The 15,792-nt window shown below is 38.2% G+C and overlaps 2 protein-coding genes across 3 annotated transcripts; both read right to left on the minus strand.

Annotated features, from left to right (window-relative positions):
- Positions 1–294: 294 nt before the first annotated feature.
- On the minus strand, positions 295–4,924 carry LOC134752001 (zinc finger protein ZFP2-like). The gene is made up of 3 exons (XM_063687551.1): positions 4,714–4,924; positions 3,855–4,136; positions 295–1,841 (listed from the first exon to the last, which is right to left on the minus strand). The coding sequence occupies exons 1-3, from the start codon at positions 4,802–4,804 to the stop codon at positions 805–807; spliced, it is 1,410 nt and encodes a 469-aa protein (XP_063543621.1). The 5' UTR covers positions 4,805–4,924; the 3' UTR covers positions 295–804.
- A 3,045-nt stretch (positions 4,925–7,969) lies between these two features.
- Positions 7,970–15,674, minus strand: LOC134752004 (zinc finger protein 595-like). Of its 2 annotated transcripts, none has more exons than XM_063687557.1 (5): positions 15,406–15,674; positions 14,336–14,468; positions 12,773–12,811; positions 11,303–11,419; positions 7,970–9,545 (listed from the first exon to the last, which is right to left on the minus strand). In XM_063687557.1, exons 1-5 carry the CDS (start codon positions 15,523–15,525, stop codon positions 8,764–8,766), a joined length of 1,191 nt encoding a protein of 396 aa, XP_063543627.1. In that variant the 5' UTR covers positions 15,526–15,674; the 3' UTR covers positions 7,970–8,763. The 2 variants fall into 2 exon arrangements, with proteins under 2 accessions (XP_063543627.1, XP_063543626.1); XM_063687556.1 differs by having other exon boundaries at positions 12,773–12,814.
- Between the last annotated feature and the right edge of the window lie 118 nt (positions 15,675–15,792).

Consider the following 15,792-nt stretch of genomic DNA (forward strand, 5'->3'; position numbering starts at 1 on the left):
AAAAGCTGCTGTATCGTATTGGTTTCAAGGTTCAAATCTATGTAATAATATGAGCGCTCGCCTACATTGAGGTGCTAAATTACCAAAACGTGTTAGTTAGATGTACATAGACTTGAACCTTAAACCACCGCGATACAGTTGCTTTTTAAAAGACATTGTTTTTTTGTCGCGTGTGTAATGCGGGAGCTAACCGCTCACACAAAAGAAACAATGGCTTTTGTTTATTAGATAAGGGGATTAGGGCGTAAAAATCATTTGAGAAAATTCAAACTATACTGCACTCGTAGGTCGCTGTACGCCCGCTGCGTATAGCTACCCCACAGGCTGCAAGTGTAGAAAGACTGACAGTAAGCTTTGAAAAGCGTTACTTTAACTGCGTGTTTGCAACATGAAAACCTGCGGGTAAGCATGCACCGCACGGCCAGCGACCTACGTTCCCTCTCTATATCACAGTTATCGCTAAGATCTTCGGTAACCCAATGGCGGCAACTTTAAACTTACTTTGAGCAGAGTAATAAAACCAATGTTTGACAACGGATAACGTTGTCTCTCTTTTACGCATGACTCGGTTACTAAACTTTGTCTTAAATGACTGCTGACTGACAGCCGTAAGCCGAGTGCGCCAAGATAACTAAGTCAATAAGACATAAGTCAACTAATACAATACCAAAACTCTTAATTGCAATACCCTACAATAAATATAAGGGAACACACATAAAGATAGAGGTAAACAACAGACGGCCTTATCGCTAAAGAACAATCTCTTACTTTTCTTTGCTTTTGTATAATAAAATTGAAGATAAATTATTTATCTTCCACGTGGTCGTAAGTTATTCTATGTCTTTTCAATTGGATCAACTGTCCAAATTGTCTATTACATACGTTGCATGAGTGTGGTTTCACGTCGCTATGAACGCGTTTATGAGCGCTCAACTGTCCCAACTGTACAAACCGCTTTTGACAAATTTCACACTCGTACGGCTTCTCACCCGTATGAATACGCTTATGATTGGTTAACGTAGACGAACGTTTAAACTCTTTCTTGCATACTTCGCACGAAAAAGGTTTTTCATTTGAATGTATTCGACGATGTTTAACCAAATCACCCAAATATCTAAACCGTTTTTTACATACTTCGCACGGGAAAGGCTTCTCACCAGTATGGAATCGTTTATGACATAAGTAAGCACTGAAATGGACAAATTGCTTCTTACATATATCGCATGTGTACGGCTTTTCGCCATTGTGGATTCTTTTATGAATAGTTAAAGTCGTCGAACGTGTAAACTTCTTGTTACATATTTCGCATGAGAAGCGTTTCTCGACCGCAATTTTGCACGCGTTTTTTATGTGATTTTCCAATTTATCTTTTTTCATAAACTGCTTTTTGCATATATCGCATGTGTATGTCATTTCACCTTTATGGCTTCGCATATGCGTAGTTAAATTAAACGAACGCGAAAACACTTTGTTACATACGTCGCATTTAAAGTTCTTCTTACCGGTATGAATGATTTTATGTTTGTTTAGATAATACTTTAGTTTGAAAGTTTTTTTGCATATGTCGCATGAGTACGGTTTGTCGCCACTGTGGATTTTTTTATGAGTACTTAAAGTATACGATCGAGAAAACTGTTTGTTGCACACATCGCATGAAAAGCTCTTTTCATTTGTATGTACTATTCTATGTTTGTTTAAATAATATTTTTCCTTGAATTGCTTTTTGCATATTTTGCATGAGTATGGCTTTTGAATGTCAGAAGAACTAGGTTCTGCTTGCTTGAGTTCCTTGTGTTTTATATCTTTCCTATTCTTCTTCTTCACAGTTATTGACTTTGATTCTGAAAACACAAGAAAAGTTTACATTTAAGCGCCACAAGAACTAACCGCAAAAAAGCCATTAGCCGGGTCCACACAGAGCAAGCATACGCGCCAGGCAATTTCCTCGCGCACAATACGGCCAGTGTAGACGTGCCTCGGCCGAGGCGGCGCGCGCGAGGCACGTCTACACTGGCCGTTTTGTGCGCGAGGAAATTGCCTCGCGCGTATGCTCGCTCTGTGTGGACCCGGCTATTCACATATAGGTTGTCCTTAGCCATTGGACAAAGCCGAAATGTACAGGCAGCAATAATATTCGCTTAGCACCATTGTATACAAACTTCTATGCAGGGGGGGGTCACTTTTCTCTGCAGCTGACTGTACATATGCATTTGGGTATTTAGAACCATCAGTAAAAAAGTATCATAACAACCGGTGTAGCGGTTACGAAGAAATTAAGAAATTACGATTTTTTACTTTGGATTATCTACACCCGAGTATACGAGTATCTCTGGTTCTAGTTTTCGTTGCTAAAAATCGTTATACAAAGAAAATAGAGCTAGTACAAGTTTTACATATAAAACTTTCTCTTTTAATTATAATTTATAGCAACGAAAACGAGAAGCAGATGTAGATGAATGTTACTTGAATGTTTATGACAAAGGGTATACAGTCACCTGCAATAATACGTTACACATTGAAGGCAGCAAAAATATCTGACACCAGGGTTCGAAAGGATAATTATCAATGATAATTATCGTGATTTTTATGCCTGATAATTATCGATTTGATAATAACCTAAAATTTAAGAAGATTCTAAGACGAGATTTTAAAATTTACTAAAGAATTCAAAGAAAATAAATATAGCACCATCCATACCTGGGATAATTATCCGATATGGATAATTATCAAAGACTATAACCTGTATATTATCTGGATAATTTCGAACCCTGTCTGACACGATTCACACGATCTTGTTTGTAGAGCCATAAGAGCGTGTCCCATATTTTTGCGGCCTTCGAAGAGTAACATGTGACTGTACAGATGTAGTGCATAATAAGAGTTTTGAATGATTCACGGTTAGTTTCACTAGACTTATATTGACCGGGATATAGACAGTACTGAAAACAGACAGTACGGAAAAAAAGTACTGACGTTGACTGAAGTAGCATGACAAATACGAACGTTTCCGAGAAAATACGATGGAAAACAATTATTCACTACATCTGTAGCAGGATAGCCTTTGCAGAATTGCCCCCAGAGCGTTAAGTTCTAAACTATAACTAAACGACGCCCTTTAAAGATAATAATACCCTGCATCATCCACATTTCAACCCCCTTTGGCCCTGGGGGTTCACAATACCCGATAAACCCCGAAACTGTTTTATTTTTTCTCCTAATCTATGTGAAGGACGAATTCCCAATTTTGCTCAAATACAAATACTATTGGGACCAAAGGCCATTGTTGAAAAACAAAATAGAGCTTTCTTTTTGATTCCTTTGTAAAAAAAAGTTTATTGTTTTTTGTAAAATCCTGTATTGTCCTACCAGTCTTGACACTTTAGGTGAATTTATAGAAGAGAAACGAAAATTGGCTGTTTCATACATTTTGGCTGGTCCGATGTTGATATTTTCTATGGGGGAGTAATTTTTTTTTTCGCGAATAGGGGGTTGATTAGTATGACTCGTAAAATATTGCAGGTTATTAAAATAAACATCTTGTATACTAAAATGTCTTACAGAAACAATTTTGTACAGTTGCCAGCAAAATATGTACAAAAAACATAAGATAAGATAAGATAGTTCTTTATTGTACAACCATGTGACAGAGGTGTTATGTGATGTGATACATGTGAGTTTCAACGGTAACCCAATTCGGGTATACAATGGACACTTAAAACTAAATTAAAACTAAGAAACACTTAACTATTCTGCTGCCAGATCTAAAAAAATCCTCGGTTACAAATTAAAACTGAGAATTGACAAGTACCCTACTCTCGTTTGTGACATTAAGAGCTTATAATAAGGAAACTCACCAGCGTCTTCTATTGTTTTTGGTTGCACCTCTTCCGGTCCCAGCACAAGCTCATCTTTAATTTCATGGTTGGCATACAGCGGAGACACTCGCTCGCTGCTCGTTCTGTCAGACCAAGATGGCTCGGTCTTCACATGCTGTGGTTGCAACTCTTCTGGTCCTAGCAAAGGTTTATCTTTTATCTCACGGTCAATCAGCCCGGACACTTGCTCACTGCGCGTTCTTTCAGGGCATGAAGGCTCGATCTTCACATACAGTGGTTCAAGCTCTATTTCTACCTTAACTGTAAACAATATATTAGATATTACTTTTAAATTATTATTAGCTAAAGTTGGGTGGTACTACTGAGAAAAATAATTCCCAGTAGTTGGTGGGCCAACTCATTTTGATGGTATTTGTTTATATCTATTACCTATATCAGCTATCGTCATCTAGTCTTATTGAGCCATAACACAAGTCTTATTGAGCTTATTGTGGAACTAAGTTCATTTGTGTAGGATTGTCCCATAAAATTTATATTTTAAGGAAGGAGATTTTTTGCTCCCGTGAGTCGGTCAGGGTCTCCGTCTCGTCTTCGTCGGTCGGAGTGGACCCGCAGGACTTGGCTCTGGCTTGCCTTCATTGGCTGTCTAGAGAGGAGTCGTTAGAGCTATATGCTCTAGGGGTGGAAGTGAAAGATGTATAAGACGCGAGTTGGCACAGTGGCTGTTAACAAGTCAATTATTGGCAGGAAACGGCGCAGGATTGGAAAAAGTGGTGTGCTTTTGTTTCGGAGGCCAAAATCCTCTCTGCGTCGCTGAGCCATGTTAGTTAGTTTTAGTTTAATGTTATCTAGAATGAAGTACAGGCTTAGAACTCACTGTGTCCGTCCATCTGTAACTCGCATGGCGCCTCGTCCTCCGATTCGGGCTCCTGTTTCACGCGCACTATCGCTGCCATCTTGCTTTCCATCACAGCGTTCTTTATTTAAACTTTATTGCATAAAAGAGAAACGGTACCGTAAAAGGACCTAACTATAGTCCAATCCTCCCAAATATGATTCAAAATTAAACCCAATATCTTCGTTCTTGTGTGACGATTATTCAAATGTCGCAGGCATGGTAAAATATTTTCATTAATGGAAAGAAAAACTCAGGCGACACCTAAAAGAAAATTGGTCTTCTCCTTCGCGTTATCCCGGCATTTTGCCACGGCCCATGGGAGCCGAAAAGTATTTCATTAAACAAAAAGAAAATTTGTATTGGTATTTAATTACGGATTGAACTTGTGGTTATAGTACGGACTATAGTTGAGTCGTGTTACGGTACCAGGCATGACTAAATTACAGAAATAAATAATCAAATAGTCATGAGCGGCGTTAGAATTGTTAGAAAACATACAGCAGAACACAGACACCATGAAATGAAGTTAGGAAGCCATGGGAATGTCAAATAAAATGACACTGACAGGAGGCGTATTGCACAGATTAGGTAACGTTTGTATATGGCGTTTGCACTCGAAGGAGGAACGTGTCAAGGGCCCTTCACACTCGTGCGCGAAGCCGCGAATGCGAGTGTGGAGTCTAGTTCGCTAATCAGCGAAATCGACTCCACACTCGCGTTCGCGGCGCGTAGTCTGGAGCGGGCTTATGTAATATGCGCTTAAGTTGGGTTGGTTTCCACAGATATGTCACTACATGCAACTTTCACTGCATTGTTCTAAAATCTAAAAGCTCGCTCCAGACTACGCGACGCCGCGAACGCGTGGAGTCGATTTCGCTGATTAGCGAACTAGACTCCACACTCACGTTCGCGGCTTCGCGCCCTCCCCCTTAAAGGTTCAACGATCCAAACCGTAACACACCATCGCACCGCACCCATAAGTAAGAGGTAGAAAGCGATATCTCTTTCTCGCTCTTACTTATGGGTGCGTCACACAATGACCTTGGTGCGGTGCGATGGTGTGTTAGGCCTAATGCCTCAATATAAGCATATATCCACGATTGGCGTATAGAAAAACAACTGGCCAAGTGCGAGTCGAACTCACGGAAGTTGACTCACCTTGACCTTGTCTTTCTTCTTAAAATGTTTCTTATTTATCTATTTATAATACCTATGTCATCTACTATGATTATGTCGGTGAGTAAAAGACGTTATACAAACACAATTTATTTTAATAAATGTAAATATACATAATATGGATTGCTTCTATAGGTATATTCCTAACTAAATCTTAATAGTAAAGTATTTTATTTCATTGCATGTTTGAGAAAAGCACTATACATACCCCGGCGTAAAAAGGGGTTGCCGGCCTCATAATAATAACCTCCTGTCTATAAGTACTCGGCCGGCAACCCCTTACTTCCCAGCCTCTGTAGTAATGTACTATTAAATTATCAAGACTGAAGTGAAGGGCTTATTACATCTGTAGCTGTTCCCATCAACGGTAAATAAAAACACGGAAAAACTTTTGCTGTACCCACAGTTTATAATACATTCATAATTATACGTACACACACACACACACGCACAGAATATTTACAAATGACAAATATTTACACATATAACTTCCATAACATGCAAGTTCATATATTTTGTCAATTCTGTAGGTATCTTTTTTTACAGTGTTCCACGGTCTGCAATAAATATTTCAATTCAATTCAATATATGCTTTAACTACCATTTTATTCATGAAATAAAACTATGAAAACGGATTATATCGCGTATATATATATATCTTTACTTGAAAATAATTGTAGTGTATAACTAGCCTTATGAACCGATTTTGCATGTACAACCAGCCTTAAAGTTTGTAGTCTATGATTGTTCATTATTTTAGTATGTGGGTATTTTTGCACTTTGTAATTTTTCCTCAGTCACCCGTTGACCACGAACGCTGTAAAGAGTTCGAAACGTCGGGATGTATTATAAATTCAATATACGCGATATAATCCGTTTTCATAGTTTTATTTCATGAGTAACTATCGCGGTAACCGAAGACAATATTACCATTTTATTCTTGTTATTAAAATATGTTCTGATAGTTAAAAGGGATCATTATAAAAACGCTCATCCACTGACAATATTCCGCTCTTATATCGTAATTCGCGAATAAAGTTTGCATTATTTGGTAATAATTCTTTCAGCAGTTTCCACAAAGCCATGTGTCGAAAAGAAGTACTTAGGGAGGCACGTTGCAACTCTATGAGGTACAGAGCACAATATTTGAAATGTAGAAAAAAAGTTCACATGCAATAATAATGATGATGACCTGCCCCATAGAAAAAAAAATCGCTTAAAAAAAACTACTTGTTCCTAATCAGAAAAAGATACCGAAAATGCCCTTAAACGGATCCCCACTATTTTTGTAACACCTTGTATTTCGTGAAACGGAAAACGGCCCTTGCTCGGGACATCGGGCCCCGATCGGAAGTGTGGACACATTAACTTGTTTTTAGTATTCTGTATTCCAATACATAATTTATAATTTTAATTGACTGTCATGACATTTTATTTTGTATGTTGTATAAATATACAACATACAAAATAAAATGTCATAAATCGGGTATAATATGAAACAATGTCAATAAAATTATTGACATTGTTTCATATTATACCCGATTTTTTTAAATTTCCTAGTAGTAGTGTAAGTAAATTTGAAATTAGAATTTGTTTTGACATTTTTATGCGCATGTTTTTATAAGTATTTATGTTAATGTTAGTTTTAATTATTTTGTATTTTTGTGTTTTCCTACTCATATTTGTATTCCTAGCATGTAAGTGAATTGGTTTTAAACTGTAAACTTGCATTGTTTCCAATTAAAAAAAAAAACAAAAGAAAAACAGTATTTTAGAACCAACATAACATAGTGAATACAGAATTTTGTTTCAATAAATTATTTACATGGCTTTAATTAAATTAAATACAATTATACACATAAAGAAATAATAAATTAGCTAAAACTTATAAATAAATTGGCTAATAATCCGTTAGGAGCACAAATTAGTAACTAGCCGGGTCCACACAGAGCGAGCATACGCGCGAGGCAATTTCCTCGCGCACAAAACGGCCAGTGTAGACGTGCCTCGGCCGAGGCGGCGCGCGCGAGCCATGTCTAAAATGTCGATACAACACGCGCGCCTCGGCCGAGGCACGTCTACACTGGCCGTTTTGTGCGCGAGGAAATTGCCTCGCGCGTATGCTCGCTATGTGTGGACCCGGCTATTAAAATATATCATCGATTTTACAGTTTAGTTTTTAGGGTTCCGTACCAAAAAGGTACAGAAGGAACCCTTATGTGACTCTGTACGTCCGTCAGTCTGTCACATCGCTAAATATTTTGCTCGTGTTACAGTCCACACGGGATGTTATTGGGTATATGTAAAAGTAAGGACGGCAACTACGTAGAATTTGGTACGTTGACCCGCCGGGCCGCCATTTCCTATTTCCATGACACGTGCATATTTATATGCAGTTCCGCACAGTGGCATTGACTGCCTGCATCATCGGCGAGACAGCAATATTACGCATTTGAGATAGTAACAGGCGGGTCAATGTATGAAATTCTACGTGATTAGCATTCTTATTTTAGTAAACTAATTATATCCAGTATTTTTATTTTATCAGGTTTTTCAGATGTTTTCGATAGTTTTAATTTAATAAGTATCTTTTTACTTTTCTCCTTGCATCATTTCAACACGTTTACTCCGATAATTTTCTTGTAGAGAATGCTATTAGGCATTAAATCCGCCATTTGTACTTTGCATTTTGTGTTATAGCACTTTAAATAAATAAAATGCTGGCTTGACGTTACGAAAGGTGATCGTGCCAATAGTCTCACAAAAAAAGATGCCGAAATTAACGAAAATGGAAAGTTTTCGGTTAGAAAAAGTCAGAAAGTGGACGCTGGGTAAAGATGATCAGGATAAAGCTTAAGCAGGTGAGTAATAACGGACACGTTTATGTGCTTTAAGATGCTGTGCACTAGTAAACTTCATTTTGCATATTTCGCAAGAATACCGCTTTTCACCTTTATGACTCAGTTTATGTTTAATCATATGAGTTAACTTACTAAACGGCATATCGCATACATCACAAGGGAATGGTTTCTCGCCTATGTGCCTTCGTTTATGCGCTTGAAAATGGCATAAAAATTTAAACTCTTTTTTACAGATGCCGCAGGGGTACACTTTTTTCGCGATGTGCATTTTTTTATGCGTTTGAAAATTGTTCAAAAACCTAAACTCTTTTTTACATATTTCGCAGGAGAACACTTTTACCTCTGCGTGGGTACGCATATGGGCGTTTAAGCCGTTTCTGCTGCCGAATATCTTTCCACAAGAATCGCAAGTATACAATTCCACATTTTCCATTTCCTTTTTTGACTTTGACGACTTTGACGTGTCTCTATCTTTATTTTTGTTTATTCTTGCTTTTTTAATTGTTACAACCCTGGGTCTTTTTGGCTTGGGTGATTTTCTGTGTGCCGCTGATACGTGTTGGCTCAGTAGAACCAATTGTTTAAATTTCGCGCCGCAAGTGCCGCACTCGTAGGGGGTGATGTCGCTCTCGTGTTGTTCGCGTGCGGCGCTGGTGCGCTCGAGTGTCGCTCGCGCGTGGCGCGCGGCGGGAGGCGCCGGATGCTCATACGTGTCTCGGACTGTTATGAACTCGGGCTCCGGAGGATCCAGTCCCACGGGTGACTGGTTTGATGCTGGAACGGACAGAATGAATAATTTTTATAAATATTCCAAAAGTAAGGCTACATAAATATAAGCAATGCTATAAAATGTATGTCTATCAAGTACTCTACACAAACATAACGTTTCAGCCAAGTTGCACTAGCTGTGGTCACGGAAGACTTGAGTCTTGTCGCGGAAGGCTTGAGCCGTGTGAACGTCGGAACAAAGGTGAAATAATGAAATTTAATCGCGTTAGACATTAATTATAATAATAATTAAATTTAGATTGACGTACTAACATTGAAAATGGGAGCATCATTTTGCCGTTAAACGCAAGTTTGGCGAAAGGTGAAATAATGAAATTTAATCGCGTTAGACATTAATTATAATAATAATTAAATTTAGATTGACGTACTAACATTGAAAATGGGAGCATCATTTTGCCGTTAAACGCAAGTTTGGCGAACCTAGTATAAGTTTAAAATGTATTATACTTTTTTGGAAATAAATAAATAATAATAATAATAATAATAAGGAGTGTACAGGTTTTTAAAGGGTGCCGACCCTTTAGAATTTTAGATACGGAGAAAACCGCACCATCGCGTCGTCGTCGCCGCACACGAATTCGTAGCTTCGCACCGAAATGCGACGGCAGTGTGATAAGCGCCTAAGTAAATACACTACCGCTCAAAAGTATTTAGGCACCCGCAATTTTCACTACACAATTGTTTACAAAAATATTTTCAAAATGATACTGTTCGATCGCAGGAAAATGACTCTCTTACATGTTGGATTGAATTTTTATTTAGGTAAATATATTGAGCCTCAAATTGTTGCCAAAGACATCCTTTAAAATTTCGAGTTTACTTTATGCAACGATTTAAAAAACCCTTATGTACTAGTTCATACAAAATAAAACGATTTTGTACTGGAAAACGATTTATGGATTTTTTTACGCTTGCCATTTGGTAAATAGGCGATGTACACGAATATTCTGCACATCATTTTGAAGCTCGATATGTCTGTTAAATTAAAAAAGTAAACTCCACAAAAAACTGTTACCCGACTGCGACTTAGCGGTATAATTCTGAAAGTCGATTTTGTATACAATTGTATGGAAAAAAACCGGCCAAGTGCGAGTTGGACTCGCGTTCCAAGGGTTTCGTATATTACACAATTTAAACAATGTATTTTGTATGTGAAACGTGAGTGAAATGTCTTTAAAAAACCCGTAGGGGTCGCATCAAAAACTAAGTAATTAAGTCCGACTCACGCTTGACTGCGATTTCTAATAGGTTTTCCTGTAATCTATAGGTAAATATCTATTTTGTTTATTTTTTCAAAATTTTAGACCCAGTAGTTTCGGAGATAAAGGGGGGGAATGGTCATTTTTTGCCTATTTTCTTGAATAACTTCTAAATTATTTATCCTAAAATTATAAAAAAAAAATATATTTGAGATTCTCACAATGAGCTCTTTCATTTGATATATAACACGATATAGTCTGAAAAACTTTATTTTTTCATTTTTTCATTTACCCCTAAAAGTGCCCCCCATGTTTACGTTACATGTTCGTCTTTGGGTCACAAACTTACATACGTATACCAAATTTCAACTTAATTGGTCCCGTAGTTTTGGAGAAAATAGGCTGTGACAGACGGACAGACAGACTCACGAGTGATCCTATAAGGGTTCCGTTTTTTTTCCTTTTGAGGTACGGAACCCTAAAAATGACGAGTGTCTAAATAGTTATGAGCAGATGTGTAAATATAATTGTAATCTAACTCACTTTGGACTTCAGTCTTATCTTGTACCACCTCAGGCTCCAGCACGAGGTCACCGACCGTCTCCTGGTCGGCGTACAGGCTGTCCTCGGGCTCCTCCTTTAGGTTAATCTGCACTTCACCTGTCAATTAATTAGTAACATTTTAACCTTCAGAGTCCCCCCATACAAACATTTTCTGTCGCCATTACGAAGCAAATGTGTCGACACCGTGTTTTCCGGTCGCAGTGTCGCCGTTACAACCGCTACCAGAAATGGGAAAGAGTCGACACATTGTTACCAGTTTTTTTTTCGGTCACAATGTTTCGAAACAGTTCGGTAACGGTTAATTGTGTATAGATTTGGTCACAAACTGAACGCGAAGTGTATAAAAAATATTTCGACTTTGTGACCGAAAAGTGTACACACGGCGACCACACTTAATCACTGAAACAATTCTGGTCGCATTGTGTACACGCTGTTACCACACTTAGTAACCAAAACTAAACACAGTCCGCAAAGTGTAGTAGCTGTTACAACACCGTTACGACATATCTGAAATTTAGTTACTATTTTGATGATTTCTGCGACCAGAATGGTTATATGGGCCAGAAGATTATAACCCGGTACCTTCTCATCATCTTCCTCGCGGTATCCCGGCTTTTGCCGTCGGCTCATGGGAGCCTGGGGTCCGCTTGGCAACTAATCCCGAGAATTGGCGTAGGCACTATTTTTTACGAAAGCGACTACCATCTGGCCTTCCAACCCAGAGGGTAAACTTTATTGGAATTAGTCCGGTTTCCTCACGATATTTTCCTTCACCGAAAAGCGACTGGTAAATATCAAATGATATTTCGTACATAACTTCCGAAACACTCATTGGTACGAGCCGGGGTTCGAACCCGCGACCTCTGGATTGAAAGGTCAGGCTAGGCCACCAGCGCTTATAAATTATTGAATAAAAGTACAGAATTACAAATACAAATATATTTCTTTTCCAAATTGGCATGACATGAAACCATAGTAATTAAATTGAAATTAATTAATTAATTAAATTGAATTATTTTTTTAATATTAGCAATTAGTCTGTCTAGTCTCGGTAGCTCAGTTGTTAGAGCGCGGGCTAGTATCCCGGGGTTGCGTGTTCGAGTCTCGCCCACGACATTCTTTCTAGACATTTAATATATTTTTTTGACATTTGCTTTATATTGTGTACCCATATTCTGGCATGTTTTTATTAATAATTGCTATGATTTATATTTATTATTGTGATGTGATGATGGCCATATGGTATTATGTAAATTGTTTGGAAATAATGTATATTGTATAGTGTAATAAAGGTAATATTGCGTAGGTTAAAAAAAGAAACAATTTGCATGCCTAGATGATGGCGTAATGTGCGGAACGCGCGAAGTTGCATGTTATGTTACCACCTTATCTCTGTAGATATGCAAGTAAGTAAATGTATTGTAAGGAAAATAATAAATGTATACTTACACATCACAGTCTCGAAGGTTCCATCTGCATTTTCTGTTTCTTCTAGAACAAATAAATAATATGGTACAGTCAGCTGCAGAGAAAAGATATCCCACGTCCATACAAATCTACAGAACTTTGTATGCAGGGGGGGTGCCTTTTCTCTGCAGCTGACTGTACAATATAATTACCACAAAATAATACCGTCAACTGCTATACACCGTGTTTTTAGGGTTCCGTAGACAAATGGCAAAAAACGGAACCCTTATGGATTCGTCATGTCTGTCTGTCTGTCTGTCCGTCCGTGTGTCACAGCCACTTTTTTTCCCAAACTATAAGAACTATACTGTTGAAACTTGGTAAGTAGATGTATTCTGTGAACCGCATCAAGATTTTCACACAAAAATAGAATTAAAAAAAAAACAATAAAATTTGGGGGTTCCCCATACTTAGAACTGAAACTCAAAAAATATGTTTTAATCAAACCCATACGTGTAGGGTGGAGGAGCTGGGGTGGTTAGAGTAGCGCTACCTCGTTTCACGCAAAATAGGCACATTGGATGTCGATTTGCGGAAAATGGCCAGCAATACTAACTAACTAACGTGTGGGGTATCTATGGATAGGTCTTCAAAAATGATATTGAGGTTTCTAATATCATTTTTTTTTTCAACTGAATAGTTTGCGCGAGAGACACTTCCAAAGTGGTAAAATGTGTCCCCCCCCCCCTGTAACTTCTAAAATAAGAGAATGATAAAACTAAAAAAAATATATGATGTACATTACCATGTAAACTTTCACCGAAAATTGGTTAATATTTCTGTGTCTCACGGAAGTTTTGTTATTAAAAAATACATTGTTTAAATTGTGTAATGTACGATGTACGGAACCCTCGGTGCGCGAGTCCGACCCGCACTTGGCCGGTTTTTTGTTATTAATTGTATATAAATAATGTAATTTTAATAATAAATACAATTCTGACCGAACACCGACGCCCTTCCACTGCGCAATTCGCCACACGACTGAGCGCGCTGGTGTAACTATATGTGATTTTGACTCCAATGTATCGGCCCCATTCGTAGTGCTCGTGAAGGCCGGTCTTAACGAAATAATATATATGTCTATGACTAAAGCTGGGTGACTACGTTATACCTCACGCAACGAAGACAGTGCCTTCAAGAGTATTTTAATTTGGCAAAATTGGCATCCACAATACCAGGGTTGTAAGTGCGTTACCGGCCTTTAATATGGGAGTTGAAATAAAAAGTAAGCTCCATTGGGTTCAGGATATATTTTCGTCCCTTTGGCGGTGGAAACGGCGGGCTGCTGGGGTGTTGACGCGAATCAATTTGTGCGTGACATAGTGACTTAGGCAAACGGGAGAGGACCCCCGCTCTGAATCGTTCGTGGTGCAGAGGCTGTCCAAAGCTATCCAGCGGGGTAATGCCGTGAGCATTATGGGCACTTTTGCACCGGAAGTGATAACGAGCGGGTTTGATTAATAGTTACCTCATGTAATTGTTTAATTATTTAAGAAATGCTTTATAAAATAAATTAATTCAATAATTCATGAAATAAATAAATACCTTTAACATGTGCTCCCTGTGTCCGCAGCTCTGCCTGACTCCGCTGCACTTGCACCTTGAAGTCACTCGCATCTCGCAGGCGGCCCACGCACACCTCACAGATCCCACACTCGCCATTGGTGCCCAGTGTCAACTGTAGTGTTTGAAATATATAAATATTATGGAGCAATCTACTACAAAATACAAAACATAACCAAAAAAATATGGGAAAATATGAGGTCCCTTTGTTTGACATAATTATTGAAAGCCATAATGTATTGTATTGTCATATTATCATTAGTCATAATTCTGAAACCTTAACTTTTCAGGATTTTCCTCAGGTTATCCTATAGATAGTTTAGGTTAGGTTTGTTTTATGGCAATCGTGTAAAGTTATGCGTTTCTGAGAAAAACCAAAGTGGAAAAACAATACATTATGACTTAATGAGATAACGAAACAATACAATGAGATAAAGAAACAATACATTATGACTTAATATGAGAAACAATAGAGACCCCCGTAGCCTATGTATGCCTGCAACTCCAGAAGAGTTACATGCGCGTTGCAGACCCTAACACTTGGCACCCTCGTTGAACTACACAACACTATAAGTAGGGTCTAGTGTTATTTGGCTGCGATTTTCTGTAAGGTGGAGGTATTTCTACAGGGCTCTGCTCTAGATCTTGAATGACATCCGCTGTCCTGTGCCCTACCACACAAAGCGAGATGTCATTCACAGTGCCCATACCTCTCCTTCGGACGTAGTTTAAGGACATACCCGGGTCCAAATACTATCTCCAATTCCTTTGATTTGAAAGAGACTTCCGCTAATATTATTAGTTACAAGTTATTATGCAATCGGCCCCTGATCATTGTTGCACTATAATCCGATTTATATATGCAAAATTTCAGCTCAATCGGAAATGGGGTCAAATTTAGCACACTAACATACTAACAGGGCAAGTTAAATAAAAGCTTGTAATATGTAATATAACACCAACCCACTAGAATTATAGGACCAAGGTTCAAAGCAGGCTTGGTAGTAGAAACATAAGAATTTAGAATGAACACTACAAAACTTTAAATTTACCTGTAAATCGAAACAGTCTTTGAGCATATCAGAATATATCTCCGTTTTGCCGAGATATGTGTACGGCGTCGTCAGGTCCTTATCCGGACCCCCCTTTAAGCAGCAAAGGCACTGATGCATAACGTTGCTTTATTACAAATAGGAGAAATAATAGTGACTATGGAAAGAAGGTAATTATTAAGATTCTAATGTCGATTTCTTTTATTATTTGTGTTGATTTTGTCAGAAAATATAATCATTAGCATCATTACGTATATGCTTCTGTGTACAACGCACGAACGCAAAGATATTTGACAGGTGTGACACTTGTGACAGAATAACTGACAAAAGTGACAGATGCCAATGATTTGTCAGGTTTCCCACACTGGGTACTGGGTAGCATTTAAG

Source organism: Cydia strobilella, chromosome 24, assembly GCF_947568885.1.
Source record: "Cydia strobilella chromosome 24, ilCydStro3.1, whole genome shotgun sequence".
Taxonomy (NCBI): Eukaryota; Metazoa; Arthropoda; class Insecta; order Lepidoptera; family Tortricidae; genus Cydia; species Cydia strobilella.

Excerpts from the sequence above, each read along its gene's own strand:
- LOC134752001 (XM_063687551.1), bottom strand. The coding sequence starts at position 4,804 with ATGGAAAGCAAGATGGCAGCGATAGTGCGCGTGAAACAGGAGCCCGAA. Across the intron at positions 4,137-4,713 it reads GTTACAGATGGACGGACACA|TTAAGGTAGAAATAGAGCTT; the intron begins GTGAGTTCTAAG and ends TATTGTTTACAG. Across the intron at positions 1,842-3,854 it reads AAAAACAATAGAAGACGCTG|AATCAAAGTCAATAACTGTG; the intron begins GTGAGTTTCCTT and ends TTGTGTTTTCAG.
- LOC134752004 (XM_063687556.1), bottom strand. The coding sequence starts at position 15,525 with ATGCATCAGTGCCTTTGCTGCTTAAAGGGGGGTCCGGATAAGGACCTG. Across the intron at positions 12,815-14,335 it reads ACAGGGAGCACATGTTAAAG|AAGAAACAGAAAATGCAGAT; the intron begins GTATTTATTTAT and ends TATTTGTTCTAG. Across the intron at positions 9,546-11,302 it reads AGATAAGACTGAAGTCCAAA|CATCAAACCAGTCACCCGTG; the intron begins GTGAGTTAGATT and ends TGTCCGTTCCAG.